Genomic DNA, 20,669 nt, shown 5'->3' on the forward strand with positions numbered 1-20,669 from the left:
TAATGACGATGATGATGATTCATTTAGAGCTTGGGCTCTACTGTACAAAAATCAAATTGACACATCAAATCATAGATTGGTTTTTGAAGGGAGGGGAGGGAAACACCGGAGTACCCGGAGAAAAAAAATTGTCGAAGCAGAGTAGAGAACCAACGAAACTCAACCCACATATTACGTCAAGTCTGAGAATGGAACCCGGGCCACATTGTTGGGAGGCGAGTGCGCCATCGCTGCATCCCTGATGGCGATGACGTAATGTGCCAGTGAAGGATAACGGATCTAAACGAAACGCTTGCGTTTTGAGAGATTTCTCATCTCGTATGTGGTAAACGGCATGCAAAGCTCGTTTCATTTAAAGCTCATTTCTTGCCTGTTATCTACAGATATCGCGCAACTTCTCTGAAGAGAGAGAGACTACTGAGTTAGGATAAGAAAATTTTCAAGCGTTGCAACAACCATCAGCATACCGTTTGCAGTTTCATGTATGGCACGATGCTAAATCTCTCTTTTGATTAAGCTGCTAATAAAGCTATTGTAGTTCTTTTATGGTTAAGTAACTAAAAAGATCATACCTTTCTTATTTAAAGCTTTGATAGCTCGAAGTGGCATCCACTCGACCATAACACAACTCTTGTTTTGCAAAGTGAAATACTCGTGGCAACGACTTTCAGCCAAATTGGACTCCCTAGTTGTCTGATGGCAGTAATCCGAAAAGAAACAGCCATGCGCATTTGAATCATTCGTACACTCTTCGCGATAACATTCTTAATCACCAATCCAGGATAAACTGCAAATGAAGACAGCTATGGCAAAATAAGCGCCACAAAAATTTATAAAAAGCTTGCCAGTGAACAAACATTCATACGCGTGCAACACCGAGCGCGCTCGTTTGAAACAAGCGTCCTGCTCGTGCCATGAAAATTCCAGGCCATGCACGTGCAATCCACCGGTAATTTTCTGTACCTTTAAGAATTTTCTTTTATCTGGAAGGACCATAAAACTTGGACACCCAAGAGAGAGATCTAAATTTTAATAAATTTTAAGTGACTCGAGTAGGATAAGTAGTTCGATTTTTCTTTTTTTTAGCCGAAATGCAAACGGTGGGAACATCGCGTTTTTCAAAGTGCGCATTCTCATAGCGGAAAACCCATAGTGTTCCCCGTAGCGGAAATTATTGAACTGGTACTCCAGTGTAAAGATCTATATTCTCCTCTCCCGAGACAGCGATTCTTTCGGTTAGCTCCAACAACAAGGATCTCTGCTGCTTCCTAAACAAGAAGACCTACAGATTCTTTGCGCAAACGCAATCTGAAAAAGTTGAAACCACAGTATTTGCCAACGGTTTGAGGATTGGGCTCTCACTACGACAGTGCAAATTCCAAACTGGCCGGATGTCGTTATTCTCGGTGCAGAACGGAAAGAATCGAAATCAATTGAAAAAGCTTTCCGTTGGCAGCATATGCGCTTAAAAAAGACAAAAACACAAAAACTGGACAAGACTGAGTTAATAACGTAAACTGCTTTAATTACCTCTGAGACTATCTTGCTTGGCAAGGTAAAAAAAGTTCAAATTTTAAACTCTATCCAGCGGTCAATTTTACCCATCAACTTAGATCATGCCAAATTCCAATTCTTTAATCCCCTTCAATTAATCCTCTCTGTATCTTTTCACACTCATTCCCTTTCATGGCACACATTTTCATCCCCTTCCAAAAGTACAAGAACTTGAGCCAAGTAAGCGTATATGTTTATTTATTTGTTAAGTAAAAGGCATTACGTGCCGTGGAACAATTTTCATACATTGACATCCCTCCAATGCTGAAATTTATTTAATCAGATCGCTAGAGCACTGAGAAAATATTTAATACCAACGCAAAAGGTCGAAAAGTAGATGCGTTGTCATGGTAATTCACCCACATTAGCACCAGTACCAATCGAGTTTTGAGCAACTTGGAATATTTCTGTACCATCCCATATGCATGATGCATTTTACACCTTTAGATTGAACTACAAGGCCTCGTTTACAGAAACTCACCAATTTCGTCGCGGTAAAAACGAAACAAAATATATTTCATCAACTCTATCGTGTTCCTGTGGTTTTTACCTATCCACACTACAACGATAAACAACGATGAGAAGTCTTCGTTTTCACCTATCAACACATACTCTTTTTTAAGTGTCTACACTCTGGCGTCATCGCTTTTTTAAGGTTCTGGGGCGTTTTCAAAACAATGCGTTCTCAGAAGTCTCCTCTTTTGAAACAGTTTTCAATAGTCTTTGTTTTCTCAGCATTTTCGGACATCAAAAAGTGTACGTTTCCAAACGAAAACGCTTTCATGTGAACAGCTCAAGTATGACTAAAACTATAGCGCATTGGCGCTGAGAAACTTCAATGGGAAGCCTTTTGTGCACATAGCATATACACACTAGAGTGGGGTTGTTCCAAGCAGGGTTAACTCAAACTAATTCCGGGCAAAATGTTCCCAAAACCTTTATATGTTGTTTTGGTACTCTAAACTACAATCCTTAAGACTTTTCCCATTTTTCAAATTTTAGGACCATAACCTGAAAAGAAGGCAACCAATACCTCCTCACCCGCCCCACCCAAGACAAAGTTGATCACGAAGAAGCGTACTAGGTAACCCAAACGTGTTGCATTTTTTTTGTAGAGAGGGGGGGGGGGGGGGGGGGGAGAGAATGAACCGTAGTAATAAGAAAAACGGCACTAAAAAATGTCGTAAAGCACGGTAGCTGGTTTGACGCTTACAATGCGTCAATAATATGTACAGCTAAGGAGATGTTGTAGTCCAGTAGCAGGCACTAGAATCTTTTGTAACTATGACTCTTTAACGTCCAACACAATTTGGGTATTATTAGCAAGGGACGGAGCCTGCAGTTTAAACTCCTTATCCAAGAAGACTTGAAAGACCAACCATTTTTAGGCGTAATTACAAAGGTACGATTTTCCCCTCCTTTGTTTTAAGATCCTGGGTGCCTTTGGTATCGGGCCCTTCTCTTCCACGCTTTGTAAATAGCCTAAAATTCTCTGCCTCCTGCCTGGTTGTTTCCTTTTAATTATTATTTACAGATTATTAAAGTGGAGTGCCGTTCAACTACCTTGTGCGCTATCTATATAAAATTATTCACTACTGCTAATGGAGAAATCATTAAACAAGTATTTAAACAAACATTAACATGCACACGAACTTACTAATATATGAACTGTTTATCAAAACTCAGTGATTATGGATTAAAACTTGTGAACGCACCTTATAACGTAAGGTATTGTTAGACCTTTTCGTCAAAGCGAAGTACATTCAAACATCACCATTAAAGCTTAGTTCCCACTGGCGACATAAGGATCATAAGCATAATCATAATCATAAACATAAACATAAGCTTCTTATGTTCTAGTGGGGACGGCCGCTCTAAAAATGTACAGCTTTTCCTCGAAGATGGCCGCCATCTTGAAAATGAACCGACCCGAACTTACTGGTCCTAGACTTTAATTGGCCAAAACACAATGACCCCGTTACGTCATTATGTTTCTCATTATGTCGTTATGATTTTCGCGTTCCCACTGCAAAGAAAAGCGACATAGTCATAGTCAAAGCCATAATCATAAGAAAATGGTCGATCATTTTCTTATGATTATGATTATGTTGATCATAAGGGCGCCTATGATTATGTTTCTGGACGTTCCCACTAAGACATAAGCGACATAACAGCGTTATGTTCGTGCTTACGATTATGATTATGATCCTTATGTCGCTAGTGGGAACTAGGCTTAATGAATGTCCGTGACAAAAAAAAAAAAAAAAAAAACTCCTCCAAAGGCTTAAAACTCTCTGTATCCGCTTGTTTCTTCCCGGTTCTTCTTAATGGGATCCATGGATTTAATCAATGATGATTGTTCCTTCAATAGATCGTATATCCCATTGATTCTGATTGAAAGGAAAAAATCAGTTTAAGTTACTAAGTCAGTGCAGTAATCTTACATCCAACAGAGTAAGTCATAGAGTGGAACGACTTTTTAAACTCAATGCGCTCTTCCAACTAATAATGGCGGAAATTTTCAGTTTAAGAGGCACGAACCAGTCACTGACAGTATTAACGATGTCAACGTCACCTCAATGTCCAAGAACATCAGAACTACCCTGTTTTATGCTTAATGACTTGAGTTCGCAGAAGGTTGAAAACAAGTAAGCAAGGAACCGTATACCATCAGAGAATTTTTCTTAGTATCACGAGTGTGATACTAATGTGTTGAAAGGTATCTAGCGTATCCATACCTCTTCTCCTGCTCTGCTACCTTTTCCATCAATGGATGAAACGCAGGGGGGAGGTCTAGGTATGTCTCCTCGTCATCTTTATCCTCTCCAGGGCGACTGAACCCTATTAGCATTTCATACAGCTAAATCAAGAACACAACGATTATCGATCACCCTGCTTTTTATGTCTTTTTTAAACAACTTAAAGTTTCGGTGTTTGCCGTCCCTATGCTAATGTTCGTTTGCCTTGTGATTGACTTGTCCCTCGGAGGATCAAGGGGGTGGGGGTAGTGGAGTGGATTTCAGCCACTTATTTTTTCATGAGATATACACTGAAGAACTATAGCAGCTGTTGCAAATACATTTAAGGGAAAAGACTTAAGAACAAGGTGAAAAATCCAGCCTATTACATTAAATCACATTTACATTCAAAATTGCCAAAAAAAAGGGTTCCATTTAAAACTGGAGTTTTGTTTGCATATAAATTCGATTTAAAGACGGTCATTTGTGGGTTCTAATTTTCCCGGAGCGTCACACCGGTATCGCGAGGTCACGGGTTCAAACCCAGTTGAAGTCCTGGCCCTAGTTATTCAAACGATGGATATCGCTATCCGCCGGATAAATCACTGTCCACTGGATAACTAAATCGATTTTACTAGTGTTTATCCGCTGGATAGCACTATCCATCGTTTGAACAACTGGGGCTTCTCTACGCAATTGCTAAAATTGCGTCCATAACTGCGAGGATCATTGGTTTACTTGATTTCATATCCATATCCGCAGTTCTGTATATGATTTATTTCGTATATCAATTGGTTCAGTGAAAATAAATTAATCTCTTGCAAGGATGATTTTTTTCACTTTCTCTGCCATTCCATTTACTGCGCGCACTTGTTCAATCTTTTTTCACCAGCTCGATTCAATTAATCTTTAGTTGTTCTTTTTCTTATTCTACTTCCAGCCAAATGCCTTCAAAGGCGAATACGTTCTTATGACTCAGGATGGATGAAATACCTTGGATGTCTTGTTGGGATACTCCACATGTTTGGCAATATGAGCTCTCTGACGGAACCATCCAGGAATTGTCTCTTCCATATCGAGTACCAATTCCACCTGAGGGGAAAAAATCATTATACCAGCCTTTATTTGCTTGGGTCATCTTTTTGTGTGTGGGATGGGCAGGGGGTAAGGGAGAAGGAAACCGTGGGGGACCCTGGAGGGATTATCATTTTTACCATCATCTCCCTTTCATTCATAGCAAGAAAACGATTCTAAACATGCCAAGAGAAAGCCAAGTCGTACTGAAACTCGTAAGGGCTAATTGCAAATCTGCAATAGACCCTATGCAAAAATGGCTGCCTTTAAATTATTTTCTCGTTCATATTCAAAATAGCCCAACTAACCTCGTTTTTGAGACAAAAATTCTAAAGAATTTGTTATCCTGGACGAGGTTAGTTGGGCTATTTTGAATAGGAACAAAAGAATAATCGAAAGGCAGCCATTTTTGCATAGGGTCTATAGAGCCACTCCGAAAACCGCTACAAGGTAAACGCGTGACAATTGGCAGCTTATCATATATATGACTTTTGTCACATACGAAAAAGCTAATCTCCGAAGTGTTTGTTGTACCTGCATTACGTAACGATCCAACACAGCATTTTCTTGGATCTTATCGATGTCTCCAACAGCAAGACCAACCTAAATGAGTAAAACAATTTATAAATTCGCGAACGAGATCTAGTTGTTCGAAGTAGTTTGCTTCTGTTCAAGGTCAAATATGTTTACAAGAGTCGAATGAATTATTCAAGATTAAACCCCTAAAGGAGACCAAGCTTGGCTTCGCCCAGGATTTTTTGTCCCCTAAAAGAGACCATATTTAAAACATAATAAATATATATATATTTATATTCGTTCTCGTGACACCCTAAACGAGACCTTCACGGCTAAATATGGGCTACCCATGATTGGGTTCTCCCCAAAACACCCTAAGTGAGACCAAAATCCTAAATTTACACCCCTAAGCGAGACGACGAGCATCCCTCCCCTTTCATGTGCGAGTCTCCCCACCCCCTCCCCTCCGGGCCACACATTTAGTACAATTTTCAACAGTAATTTAACCTACAGAACGTTTTCTAGAATGATTGGTTGCAAATACGAAAGTGCTTTGTCTCTAGGATTGACCAAATGAAGATTATTCCAAACGCGGTTTTGCTGGGCTCCGACTAAACTCTGTTTAAGACTTGTTTCTTTGCAAAAAGGAGGAAGCTTATGAACAAAGACAGCATCGGTGGATCTCTAAAAATCTGGCTAAAGTTGTTCAAGAGGTGGACAACGCTATCCACCGGATAAGTCACTATCCATTGGATAACGCAATTGGTTTTGCTAGTGTTTATCCACTGGATAGTGATTTATCCGGAGGATAGCGCTATCCATCGTTTGAACAACTGGCACCCGCTTAATGAGACTTTCAAAATGCGACCAGCAGTCTGCACTAGGCATCTTGCATTGTCGACTGGTCATCTTTCTGGCAATGTGTACTTAACTGTCTTTATGCACTTTTAACACGCACTGCACTTCTTTAACTAATTAGTATATAATTAATTATGCAATATTCATCCATTATTTATCAGCAAAGTCACACCTACCAACATATTCATAATTATGATTGGCATTCCCAGTACAAACATGACGAACAAAGTATTGCTCAGAATCGAGTATTCAAGTTTGGCCCACGGCATAAACACATCTGCATAGTTCATTTCACCGAGCGTCATCACAAAGATGGTCATCATGGAGTAGGGAAAGCTTGCGTATTGCTCCTGTTTAGAAAACAAGATCAAAGTATGAAAAAATGGGAAAAATCTCATTCTCTTTCAAAAGTCGCTTTTGCATACCAATGTGGAAACTTCACCCCTGGGAAAGAATAGAATCATTATGAAGGTAAGTCGTGAACGAGGCTCTGCTACCATCCACTCTGCATATTACTGCAATTGAAGTGCTAATAACGCATATTGTTGTGAGTCGTTCTTCAAAGAACGCTGCCAAAAGCTAGTAATCACTCTATTTCAAAATGATGAAAGGGAATCTGCAAACCGTTTCGAATATTTTATTTGAAATATTTCAAACTCGGTTCGTTGTTAATATACAAATGACATGGAAAAGCTGTCCGTAATTGTTCTGATCTTTCATGAATTTAGACTGTGTGCGTAAACGGAGCCCAACATTTTGATATAATAACTCGAATACCTGTTGGCAAAAGGGGCACAGGAAACGAACTCAAATGACGAGGGGCAGGAGGAAAACATAATGAGTGGGCTCGATTTTCCTGCGCTTACTCGTGTCCAACTATTTTCAGCAAGAGGAAACCACTGGAATGCTGAGCGACAGACCGTGTTTGTTACACAAACTCAAACCCCATGGTAACATTATCAAACACAAAACCGAGGCTGGTAATCGAGCCAACCCAGTTGTTTGGAAAAATGTAATGAATGAGGCCCGTTTTAAACGTCGCATTTTACATGTGCCGAATCTAATGCAAAGGAGAAAAAATCTATTGTTTTCGCTCTGAGTCATTTGCATTAGATTCGGCTCACGTAAAATGCGACGTTTAAAACGGGCCTAAAGAATCGTTATAAAAACCAAAATAGAAGTGGAAAATCGTACAGATTCGTCATCCATAAGCAGGTAGAATGTACTGCCAAATCCCACAACGAATAAGAAGAACAATAAGAGAACCTAAAAGAAAAAAAGACAATTTATCTTCATCTGAAGAAGATAACATTGCAGCTTATCTTTCATCGACGTAGAACTTCGGTCTAGGCATGCGCACTCTCCCAGTGTTCCATTCAATACACTACTTGCACAAATCCCATAATACACCTCTTTTACCCCCCAAAAATCTGCATTCAGATAATCATACAACAAAGTTTTGCATTTGACAATTGATAAGTTATTTGTCTCCATTTGACCGGGAAAAGGGTAAAATGAAAATCAACGACAAAACGAATGCAAAATGAAATACAAACCTTCAGCAGCGTTACAAACATAGTGGTCAGCATGATGACGTATTGGCCATAAGCTGATAACCTGAATTTTAAGCAAAAATTATAGCTTATTATATTTTATAAGCTAACAAAATCTACGATGTAAAGTTGGCGCCACATAAATCGATCAAGCGATCAGCATTTTCATTTTGCTTACAGGATACTCAAGAGAACAGAGGAATGCAAGTCTCCAGTGCGTCACAGGTATCCCATTCAGTGAGACACGAAAATTGGGTTTTATCAAACAACTTGATGAAGATAAATTAACCACCGTAAGCAGGAGCCCATCTGGAGCGTGCAACTTCCATACAGCGTCTGTGAAACGGCGTTTTCACAAGTAGCCCTTCCCGCGAATTAGGTAAAAAAACAAAGGCAGTTCCGGTTCGGTGACCCTATGACGTCAGCTTAATTTCTTGTAATTGGTCATCGGGTTCCTGTGGGAGTCTCATTCGCGAGAAATTCAAGCTAAAAATAAATCGGTCTGTGAAAACGCCGTTACACGAAAACAGTAGAGTTGTAGGCTCCAGGTCATGGGTTCCTGTCGTTAGAGAGAGATTTCGAGCGTTAGCCCCTCGTCAAAGCGGATTCACTACCCACCAACCCATCTATTTAGCGAGAGTCTGAATCAATTGCTAGCGTAGTTTTGGCATTCAACTGACTTTTACGATGGAAATGTTTCTTAATACAAAGAAATAGATACCACATCTGTGTCCTAAAGTGATCGTTTAGGAATGAAACTATGTTGTGCAGGGATTGCGCAGTGGTGACAGCACTCGCCTCCCACCAATGTGGATAGGGTTCGATTCCCAGATTTGGCGTCATTGTGGGTTGAGTTTGTTGGTTCTCCACTCCGCGCTGAGAGGTTTTCTCCGCGTACTCCGGTTTTCCCCTCTCCTCAAAAACCAACAGTTGACTTGATTTGCGTTAATTGTTGATTTCAGTTTACTGTGTCCCCAATAGACCTCTTTAGCTTGTACGTTTTGTTTTCCCATTTCAGACCACGTGATGTTCCCAAGGGAATTTTCCTTTTGTTTTTTCATAAGTTATGCATATATGCGCACGTGCATAAGACGACATTTCAAAGAAACTGTTCCTTAGAGTAACATCACGTGGTCTGAAATGGGAAAACAAAACGTACAAGCTAAAGAGGTCCATTGGTATTTCAGCGCTAGAACGACTATACACTTACATAAAGTTCGTTTTTATGCCAACGTTTTGTTTTGTTTCGGTTAAAAACATGGCGAATGATTACGTGACTGATAATCAGGAAAAAACCAACCACGTGATTAGTCGACCTGTTTTTAAACGGAAATAAGCAAGCAAACAAAAATGCTTACAAACTGAGTAAAATGAGTTTCAACTTTCAGATACCAAGAGTTAGAAGAGTTAATTTGAAAAACTGAGATGTCCACTTTGGTCAGTTTCGAAATACTAGCATGGCTGGCGTCACTTCTTGAAAAACAAACACGAGCTCTCACTGAGAGACATTGAATCACCTTCTCAAAAACAAGATGAGGTTCATCCATCCGAAGAACAGAGCAATGGCGCCAGTTTCCTGTTTCATTCCCAACTTGCAGTCGCAGTTTGGAAGAACGTAAATCAAAGCTGAAATGTAGCCAATCCACTCCAGAGTGTTGGTCAATTCCAAAAAATATCTGACTTTCTGTTATCAGAGAAAAAAAGACAAATTTTTGATATGAGGAATTTCGTGCATCTTATTTAGCAAACACGTGGCTGATTTCATTAGAAGTTATATGGGACACTTTGTGTCGCGTATCGCTACCGTAGCTTTTCCGGATTTATACGATGTTCGATTGATGAGAATTCTAAGGTCAGGGAAAATTTAGTAACATTTATGATACGAAAATATTTTTTTTAATAGGACTGCAGGACTGTGGAATACTCTTCCACTCAATATGAAATGTACACTCTCTCCAAGAGAAAATGAGGGGACAGAGAGGGAGGCTCCCGGTCCAGCCCTTGGGATATGTCATGTCCACGAAAGTTATTTTTAGACGAGTGGAAGTCTTCCGAGACGTCCGCATGCAGGCCAACCTCGGTCCGATGTTTGAAAGAAAATAAATATTTATCAGCCTTCCACGTGCGCCGTCATTTTCTCTTTTCACTAAGAACCTGAGAGCGAGGCAAGACTGCATGCGGACGTCTCGGAAGACAGACGTCCGCTAGAACAAAGACTTCCGCTCGTCTAAAAATAACTTTCGTGGACATAACATATCCCGGCCAACGCCCTGAGCCTCCCTCTTTGTCCCCTCATTTTCTCTTGCTCTCTCTTAACATTTAAATCTAAATTAAATAACCTAAATTTTGCTAAATTCGTCTCATACGGTCCTCCAAGTATTTGCTTGCTTCTTTGTAAACATATTCTAGCCTATTTATTGTGTGTCGTTTGTATCGTAATATAGCGGTTAGGTCTCAATTGGGACGAAAGTTCTTGTTCCACTCTCCTGTCACTCCACTTCATTTTTTTCTTTTCTTGTAACTATGTAATGTAGATTAGTTGTGTGTATTTGTTGAACTGTGGCGAATAAATTAAATTAATAAATTAAATAATTAATTAATTAATTTTCTTGCATTTCCGGGCATAGAACACCGACCTTAACTTTAACTTGAAAAAGTTCTTTTATCAGATGAATAAACGTAATAATCGCCACCCAGACTTGAAGACCTTGAGCGACCTATTAAAGAAAAGATGATGCAGAAGCACTATTAGGCTCCATTCATAATCGTTTTCTTCTTAAAAATAAAACAATATTGTTTTACCGAATCAAATCTCCTGCATGGCACTTCCATATCAATGTATTCCTAACAGTACAAGAAGAAGGAAAAAAGACAGATATTTTAATTAAAGGCGCGTTGAGTGTTTGAACCCTCCCATCGGGTATTTTCGGTTAGAAACTAATTCACTGGACAAAGAATATATGATCAAAGCGAGCTGATGCGCAACCCGCAGTTAGTATCAAATTCAGTTTCATTTTACAATCTTTTAATTATTCTAAAATAATAATAATAATTGTAATGATAATATGTAATATATAAAAAATTATAATGATATGATGTAATAATAATAACATATAAAACTGAAATAGCGCAAATATCTAACCCTATACCATTCTTTACGGTTAACCAATAGCAATTTTTTCATCCGACGATGTCTCCTTTAAATGTGTACCCTCAAATTCAACCGAACTTTAGAATTAAGAATTGTATTAGTTAAAGCCAAGAGCCAGAAGTCACGGATGATCTCTCTTCAGGAAATCTTGTGCTAGTAAGTTGTTCGCTCCTAGCAATAAGCTCAAAACACAAATTCTAATCTGGCGGTTTCCGTTTATATTAAACGTCTTCTTAATTCGCTCGCTATTGCATCTATTCTGCCAGAATAAAATGCAAGCGAGATCGTTTGGGATCAATTCGCGCGTCTTACATTTTACGCTTACTTTTCTTGTCAAAGTCTCATTGATTCCACACAAACGTTTCTCGTAAGCTCGCAGGTAGATTGCGAGTGACGTCAGCGGTATAACGAAGAAGAGATACAAGAGTAAGTTGAATGCCAATGTTACCCAACCAAATGTTTTCCTGAAAAGTAAACGTAATTTGGATTTGTTTATAAATGTTTCTGAGACATGTATCATACTTCACCAGCTCCTTATTGAACCATATCCATGGCAGTAACAGCCCAGCGTTTGGTCGTAAAGGCTACCCATGATCTGACCTATGATGTAACTCTAACCCTTACCCTAAACTAGAAAAACAAAATTGTGTGCACTAATCACACGTTTTTTGCAGTAGCGAACAGTGAATTTTGAAGAACGCAGCTCGACCATAAGTTGTGGCCTTTCGAGCCACAACTTTTGGTCGAGCTGCGTTCTTCGTAATTCACTATTCGCTACTGCAAAAAAGCGTGATTACTGCACCCAATTTTGGGTCAGGTCATGTGTATCTTTTTCGACCAAAGGCCGGGCTGTTACTGCCACTGACATGGTTAAATATTGAATAAGGAGCTGGTGAAGTATGATATGTCCAGAAATGACCCTAACTGGATGCACGCGGTTTTCAATAAGCGTCACGAAGTGTCCTTTGCTCTTTTCCCGAACTTCAACATCACTCGTGTCTCGGAATACAGAGTGTCACAAAGTGTCCCCCAAAAATGTTACTCCTCAATTAAGGATAAACATCTGCATTTACCTTGACCTAAACATAACGCTAACCTTTACCTTCACCTCATTGTTGGAAATACGACTCTTCGTGTTGAATGTCTAAGTTCTGGACGTACGTGCAATAGGCCATTTTAAAGTCGTTTGGTGGTCGGTGATCTAGCCTATGAATGGCTGTGAGGCTGCCGGTGACCTTGTATTGATACAGATCTCACTGCTTTTATCATGTAAATTGTGTTGTTGTAATTCTAATAGTCCATTTTACAATTATGTGCTTAGTTACCTGGGCTAAGAATGAAGGTGAGGCTGGAGAGGAACTTGTTTTGATAGAAACTCATTGCTTTTCTTAAGTAAATCCCAACTAAGTAGCGTGAGAACAATATCATTAACATAAGAAAAGCAGGGATGGTCTGTATCATAACAAGGTCAATACCAGCCTCACTTTCATTTAAGGGCCAGGTAACTAAGCACACATGCATGGTCACCAGCAGACTCACTTGCATTCTTAAGCCAGGTAACTTAGCTACAACTGTAAAATGGTGGAATGTCAAAATTGGGTGTGCATCTAATTAGGGTCAACCCTGGACATAAGCGGTGTCTGACATTTGTAGACTGCAGACCGCAGACTGCAGACTGGCGACAAATAGCAGTGATAAACAGTATTTAAGTCTAAGCATCCATTTCAAATAGCGCTGATAAACAGTATTTAAGTCTCAGAACCCGTTTTAAAACGGTTAGCTTTCAATAAATGTGATTTAGGGTTAGTCTGCAGTCTGCAGTCTGCAAATGTCAGACACCGGCACATAAGTGTATAAGGAAAGAAAACATGCATAAGAGGAGGAAAAACTCTCTGGGTCATGATGAGATCGACCGTCCAAACGTGACCAAACAGATACCAGATACAATTGACGTGGTCAAAGGGAATGGAACGAGCTAGTGATCATCACTAACGACACTCTTCCCCTCCCCTCTAGAAAGAGGACTGTTCTAGTTTAAGAGACTAACCGTCCAAATACAAAAATCCCCCTTGTAAAGATGTCAATCGTCGTCACAAGTACCTAAGGAAATACTTTCTCGACTGGGGATGTCTTGTGAATAAGTTAATTTATTTTAAATCTTACCATTTAGTGTTCATGATAATAAAACATACAGGATGAGTCAGGCAGTTGATTCGACGGTTTTGTAGCATCGTCTGGAAACGTTACAATGACATCAGTATTAGATAATGAAGTCAATACTCTGAGTCAATAATTCAACTCTTCAGTCAGTCAGTCAGTCAGTTAGTTAGTCAATCAATGAAAGAAAGAATAAATCAATAAATTAATCAGTAATCAGTAAGTTATAGTCAATAAATGTCTCTATCATTCTGTCATTAATTCAATCACACAGTCAATTATTCAGCCAACTAGTTAGTCAATCAGACAACCAGGCATTCCCTCAAGCAGTCCTTCGGTTTTCCGGAAGTCAGTCAATAAATCAGTCATGCAGTAAGACTAGTAAGTCATTCAATCAGTTAGTCAGTCATCCAAACGGTCAACAGTCAGTCAGTTAAGCAATCAGTTCATCTGTCAACTATTCAGTCAGTCAGTCAGTCAGTCAGTCAGTCAGTTAGCCAGTCAGTCAGTCAGTCAGTCAGTCAGTCAGTAAGTAAGTCAGTCAGTCAGTCAGTCAGTCAGTCAGTCAGTCAACCAGTCAGTCAACCAGTCAGTCAGTCAGTCAGTCAACCAGTCAGTCAACCAGTCAGTCAGTCAGTCAACCAGTCAGTCAGTCAGTCAGTCAGTCAGTCAGCCAGTCAGTCAGTCAGTCAGTCAACCAGTCAGTCAGTCAGTCAGTCAATCAATCAGTCAAGCCATAACCCAATCTCTTTTTTAGTCAGTCAGTACGTCAGTCAAGCACTCATTCAGTCAGTCAGTCGGTCATTCATTTAGCCAATAAGTCAGAAGTACGTCAATACGCCAGTCAGTCAGTTAGTCAGTCAGTTAGCAATTTATTTAGTAAGTAAGTCAATCAATCAACCAATCGGTTAGTTTATTATTCATTCCATAAGTCAATCAGTCAGTCAGTCCGTTGGTCAGTCTGTCCATTCTTCCTTCAGTCGATCATTTCTTTGGATAGTCAAGAAGGTCAGGCAGGCTATCAATAGTGACGCTGTTAATTAGTCAGTCAGCCGGTCTCATTTATGTTGCATGGACAAAAAGTAGCTAAGTGTGAAATAAAACTGTTGAATACTTGGAAAAAAAGATTTACTCTACCTTGAGGACCATTAAATAGTCTTGACCAGGCTTTGGAGCTCCTTGAATTAAGGAGAAATCATAAGTTACCTGATAAAACAAAAACAAAAGAGAAAAAGTGTTTGACTTGCAAGTATTTCAGATAAGGTTTAAAGATGAAATAAAATATCATTAAACAAATAAGCTACCTAGTACTCAACGTAAAAAGCACTGCATATTTGATAATACACGTATAACATGTTCTTGAAAACTGAGACCAAAGAAAAAGTTAATTAATTGATGAATGCTTTCCAGGTGAAAGATATTCGTGGACAAGGCGGGGTCTAAAGAGAAGTTGGTGTGATAAGAAAATAGTTTTCATTAGTTGATGAGATGATGGTAATGATGATAATGACGGCAAAGGCAACAGTGGCGATGATGATAGAGATGATGACGAGCATGACGATGACAACAACGACGACGGCGACGGCCATGGAGATTGCGACGGGGACGATGATGATGATGATGATGATGATAATGATGACGATAAAGATGATGATACATACGATGATGACAACAATAACAACGGCGACGATGAAGATGATAATAGAGATGATGACGAGGATGACGATAATAATGATGATGATGATGCAACAACGATAGCAAAGGCAACAATGACGATGATAATAGAGACGATGACGAGGATGACGATGATGATAATGATGATGATAATGATAACGAAACGACGGCAATGGCGACTGCGACGGCGATGGGAACGATGATGACGGCGACAGCGACGATCCAGATGATGACAAGGATTACGAAGATAGTGATCATGATGATGACAACGATGGCACGGCGAAGATGATGATAGAGTTAATAAGAGGGTTGATGTCGATGATAATGATGATTGTGATGATGACGACGAGCATTATGGCGATGACCTCGATGACAGTGACGATAGAGATGATGACGATAAGGATGATGATAATAATGAAGATGACAACAATTACGACGGCGACGATGAAGATGATGATGATGATGATGATGACGATTACGTTGAGGACCGGGAAAAATTGGAGGACAAAATTGTTTTGAAACAGTAGCCCATGAGTAGGAGCTCGCCTCCTCTTCCATACAAGCCCTACGAGTCAACCCTTGCGCGTATCTTTTTAATTTTTTGAACGCCACGAGTTTTTCGGCTCTGCACGAACTGTTTTAAATGACCAATCAGAATACAGTAATTGTCTAACAAAGACAAAAATGGCAAAAACAATGTATGCAAATTATGTAAATTTATGCAAATTGAGGTAAGTTTGAGTCTCCTGCTTAAGGGTTTGTTCTAAAAATAGAAAGATACGCGCAAAGGTTGACTCAAGGATATAGTGCACGTAGAGGCTTGCTCCTACTCATGGGTTCCTGTTTTGGAACTAAGTTAAGATCAAGAAAAACTTACTTTGTAATCTTCATTGTCAGGATTTCCTTCTTTGCTTACACACTGATCCATGCATCGCTACAAGAGAAAAAAAAAGGTTGAAAAAATCCTGCTTGACAACTTAATTAAATCGTTGCACATGAAGAAAAAGCAGGCTTAAAGAAAAGGCGATGGAAGGAAGTACTCTTTTCCAAATCATCAAAGACTTTTGTCAGGTCTGGAAATCTTAATTTTGTCATTCTTGGAGTGGCGATTTTTTTGGCGATTTCAGCTTTAATTTTAATATACCAGAGCCATTTGATTGTGTGGTTCTTTCTAGGAGACGCCACAGCTATTGAGGGCGGAATAATAAAACCATACAACAAACACAATGAAGCAGAAGAAAACAAGAATTAATGCAACTTATGTTGGGTACAAGGCCACCTAGAAAATAACTAAAAAGCTAACAATTTCAACAATCCCACACCACGTCGCCTTTCAAGCTTACAGCAGACATCACTGGCCAGCGTATTTCGTATTTTAAGGTCGATCTTGAGTATTGGAATTCCAGGCGTGTAATTCAGCCATGGGCCTGGTGCCAAACTGACTTTCTCACCTCAGCAACCTCTGGGTATTTTAAAACAAAGGCATTCATTTGCGCAAAGTGACCTTGAGCAGATGACATCAGAACCTCTCGCCACCTACAAGAATAAAACAGCAAATTGGTGTAAGATGTCAGTTATATCATTTCATTATACTTAAAAGCTCAATGACCTTTGTTGAGTGCAAGGATTCTTTCTCTCTGCTCTGGCAGGTGTTGAGCATGCGCTCAGTCACAAGATCTCTGAACTTTGTCATTTGAGTGATTTTTGTTCTAAATGGAATGGAATGGTCTCGCACTTTTATTTACAATCAGTTACTTCCTTTTTTACAGCTGTAGCATCTGGCATGCAAACACACATAGTACATGCTAGATGTAACGAAGGGATTTTACATACAATGGGCCCTTATGCCCGTGTAGTGGCTTTACTTACCGACAGCCTTTCCGATCCCTTTTTCCAGCTATCATTTATCATCATCTTTCCCTGATGATCATCATCAAGGGCACCTCATCACCGTCGTCGTCTTCGTTGTCGTCGTCATCGTCATCGTCATCGTCATCATCATCGTCATCGACATCGTCGTCGTCGTCGTCGTCATCATCATCGTCGTCGCCATCGTCGTCGTCATCGTCGTCGTCATCATCATCATAATCATCATCATCGTCGTCGTCGTCGTCGTCGTCGTCGTTATCGTCATCGTCATCATCGTCATAATCAATCTTTCACATCGTCATCATCAACATCATCATTGCTTATGTGCTTCTCGTAATATTGCAGCTTTGAGGTTGTGGGGAGGACCCCTTTCAAAACCACCGGGTCAATAAGAGAACGCAACTCGAACGACACAAGAAAAACAGGCTGTGGTTTACATAATTTATTCGGCTTGGCCAGTTCACAATGTTATCAATCAAGCACTCCAAACATGATCTTAACTCAAACGTACGAAAAGCTAAAGAAAAAGGTGATACTAGGAGAGACTACTAGAGCACTAAAAGGTGTGTTTTGTCACATGTATGTGAACTTCAATAATTTAAGTGTCAAGTGTATTTAGCACTGGGGAAATAATTGGTGCCACTTAAAGAAATCAAATCAGAGTACAGAAGCACAGTACAGGTGTGTTTTGTCACATGTATGTGAACTTCAATAATTTAAGTGTCAAGTGTATTTAGCACTGGGGAAATAATTGGTGCCACTTAAAGAAATCAAATCAGAGTACAGAAGCAAGAAATTCAACCCACTTCTGACGCTGAATCCGAGAATCGAACCTGGGCCACATTGGTGGGACACAAGTGCTCTCACCACTGCGCCATCCCTGTTCAAACGGAGAATGTAATAAGGCTATAATAAAGCTATCGAACAACGTCGCGAGACGCGACGAAAGTATTTTGAATAATTGTATTAGAAATCTTAAGGTCCATGCAAACGGACGTAAGATTTCCGTGCAACAACTCCCACCATTGTTGGGTGTTACCTGTTCCCTCCGTTTGCACACACTGTTGCATGTTCTCGCGTGTTGTTGGCAGTTGTTGCGCCAACAACTCCCAACAACTCATCCAACATTGTTGGGGCAACGCACGCTCATTACAATATGGTCTCCATAGAGATACACCTGCGTCATAGTACGCGACGTGCACGTGTGGGGTTTTTATTCGAATATGCATTGCGCGTTTTCACACATTATTGCTGCAAGATCCGTTTGCACAGCACTACCAACAACATTCAACATCTGCCGGACCAACAACCACCAACAATGTTATCAAAAAGTTTTGAATAAATAAAATTTAGTGATATAAATGGTTTCCAATCACGTGATGAGACGGCTATGTTGGTGCACAAAACAATAGCAAATTATGGCTCATGTTTTGCATTATGATAGACTCAAATTCCCAAAAGATTTTTTTCTCTATTGTTCTTTGCACCAACATGGCTGCTGTGACGTCAGGTGAAAACCATCTATAGTCTTATCTTACGGTCTTATCTCTTTCTCACCTTTTGTGGCTTACAATAGCAAGCAGTACTTTTTTCTGTTCGGCTTCCATGGCAGCGTCCAGTACGTTTTGGTTCTTTTTGTTCATGAGTATCTCTTGTTTGTCAGATGAAAGCAGACGAGTCACTACATCAGGGTGACCTCCTATGGCGGCTAAATGAAGTGCAGTGTTCTGCAAACGAAAGTAAAACCCACCTCTAATTGAAAAAGACGAATTTGAATTGAAAGTTTTCCTGCCTCATTTACTGACCCCGTGTAACCGTTCGTGAGCAGAGGAAGAAGTGTTGATAAATGGAACGCAACTTTGTAAATCAAATGCTCTTCGTAATCAATACAGAATGGGACGCACGCGCGCCGATCCCTATAGAGACTGAGAGGTCCCGCCGCAAGAAGAACTGCCAAACACATCCCGCACTCCAAAAAATGGAATTCAGTAGCAGGAAGAGTTAAGTGAATAAATCCTTTTAAATGGAAGGAACCAATACTCCAGCAAAAAATAACTTGTCGCCCTATGTAAAGGATTCCAGATCCCAGCCATTGGATCCCGGATCCCGAGACATGGAGTCCAGAGTCCAAACTCATGGCTTCCACCGAAATGGATCCTGGGGTCAATTTAGTAAAACTTTTACACGTGTAATTTACAAGTGTAGCTATTGATGTTCTCAGACTCTAAAAGAATGGCTACACTTGTAAATTACACTTGTAAAAGTTCTATTAAATTGACCCCTGGATTCCATCGAAATCTTTAGATTCTGGATTCCATACAAATGGTTCTGGATTCCACGCTCTGGATTCCGGATTCCAAAGCCTCATATTTGCTGGATTCCGGATTCAGAATTTCTTCGCATCGGGCGAAACTTTAAAGCACAAACAATACAGTTGACAATAAAAAAGGGATCTGTTTCCGAAATAAATGAATTTCAGAATCGCCTGTTTTTATTGATAAATTTCTCAGGTGCCGCGCCATCTATAACAATCGTAACGATTTACGGTTGCTCTGTTAGAAAATAAGATTTCTTTGTAACGTCACAATTATTCAAGATGGCGGCTCCCAGGGAAAATAGCGAAAACCAACACTTTTTTGAAATATTCTCAGGAAAAAAAAAAGTTTGCAAACATTTCTTTCTGCGGTTTAAAGTTATTCTTTAGTAAGCGTGGAAGTTTCTCTTAACACTGACTGCACACCAGTAATGCTACTAGAATCAGGTAACAACGTATGCGTATATCTTCCCAATATCCGGTAAACAACTACCGGTAGCACTCCCAGTTTGAGTGATCGTTTTCTAAGATCGCCAGTTCAAAAGTTAATTTATGCGACGAAAGTTAATTTATCTGACCTATTGCAGACATTGTACAATGATTGGCTAAGGCCTCAATAGGTTGCAATACAGAGGAACTCATAACAATTTCGTACCTAGAGTCCTACAGCTACTTGGTCAGCGGGTGAACGCCCGGAGAGACTCTGGGAAAATGGATTATCCATTTTCCAAGAAAACGTGGGGTTCCGGTCTTATTGCGCATGCTTGAGTTTAAACGGGAACAGAAAACAATAAACAATAGGAAATAAATGATTGACTCAAATCTTCTCAAAATGGCGGGTTTAAGCAAAAACTTGAGTCTTACACACCATAAAAGAAACTGGTTTCTTTTCAAGGAGAATGTTCATTGGCTTTCTGTAAAGCCTGGTTTCCATGCGATCTAGATCTGCAACGCTCTGCGACGATCGGAAGCTGTCTGCGTTAGTCTAACGCAGACGATCGTATAACTGACCGCAGGTAAAAGTTTCCATTTAAATCTGAAGCGATCGCAGACAAGCTTACCACTAATCCTCTGCGAAGCGAGGAGAAAAAGGCGCGCACTCACTTCAAGTTTGATTGGACGTGTTTTAAGGCGAACAATAGTGTGTCGCCGAAAGGACACAGATCATCTCAGACACACGTTCCCCTTAAAAAACTGCCTTAGTCGGAAGC

At 40.0% G+C, this 20,669-nt stretch overlaps 1 protein-coding gene across 1 annotated transcript in view; it reads right to left on the reverse strand.

The window, feature by feature from the left end:
- Window positions 1–1,596: 1,596 nt before the first annotated feature.
- Window positions 1,597–20,669, reverse strand: part of LOC138025036 (transient receptor potential cation channel subfamily A member 1-like) — a 45,924-nt gene continuing 26,851 nt past the window's right edge. Inside the window, exons 16-31 of the mRNA XM_068872277.1 lie at window positions 18,702–18,871; window positions 16,727–16,811; window positions 16,153–16,209; window positions 14,739–14,807; window positions 13,608–13,678; window positions 11,770–11,908; window positions 11,096–11,137; window positions 10,930–11,010; window positions 9,811–9,977; window positions 8,297–8,357; window positions 7,935–8,006; window positions 6,917–7,090; window positions 5,901–5,969; window positions 5,286–5,384; window positions 4,293–4,414; window positions 1,597–3,944 (exon numbers count right to left, since the gene is read on the reverse strand). Coding sequence (XP_068728378.1) covers window positions 3,839–3,944; window positions 4,293–4,414; window positions 5,286–5,384; window positions 5,901–5,969; window positions 6,917–7,090; window positions 7,935–8,006; window positions 8,297–8,357; window positions 9,811–9,977; window positions 10,930–11,010; window positions 11,096–11,137; window positions 11,770–11,908; window positions 13,608–13,678; window positions 14,739–14,807; window positions 16,153–16,209; window positions 16,727–16,811; window positions 18,702–18,871 — 1,584 coding nt within the window. The 3' untranslated portion in view covers window positions 1,597–3,838. The remainder of the gene's footprint in view (window positions 3,945–4,292; window positions 4,415–5,285; window positions 5,385–5,900; window positions 5,970–6,916; window positions 7,091–7,934; window positions 8,007–8,296; window positions 8,358–9,810; window positions 9,978–10,929; window positions 11,011–11,095; window positions 11,138–11,769; window positions 11,909–13,607; window positions 13,679–14,738; window positions 14,808–16,152; window positions 16,210–16,726; window positions 16,812–18,701; window positions 18,872–20,669) is intronic.

This window comes from Montipora capricornis, chromosome 11, assembly GCF_036669925.1.
Source record: "Montipora capricornis isolate CH-2021 chromosome 11, ASM3666992v2, whole genome shotgun sequence".
Taxonomy (NCBI): Eukaryota; Metazoa; Cnidaria; class Anthozoa; order Scleractinia; family Acroporidae; genus Montipora; species Montipora capricornis.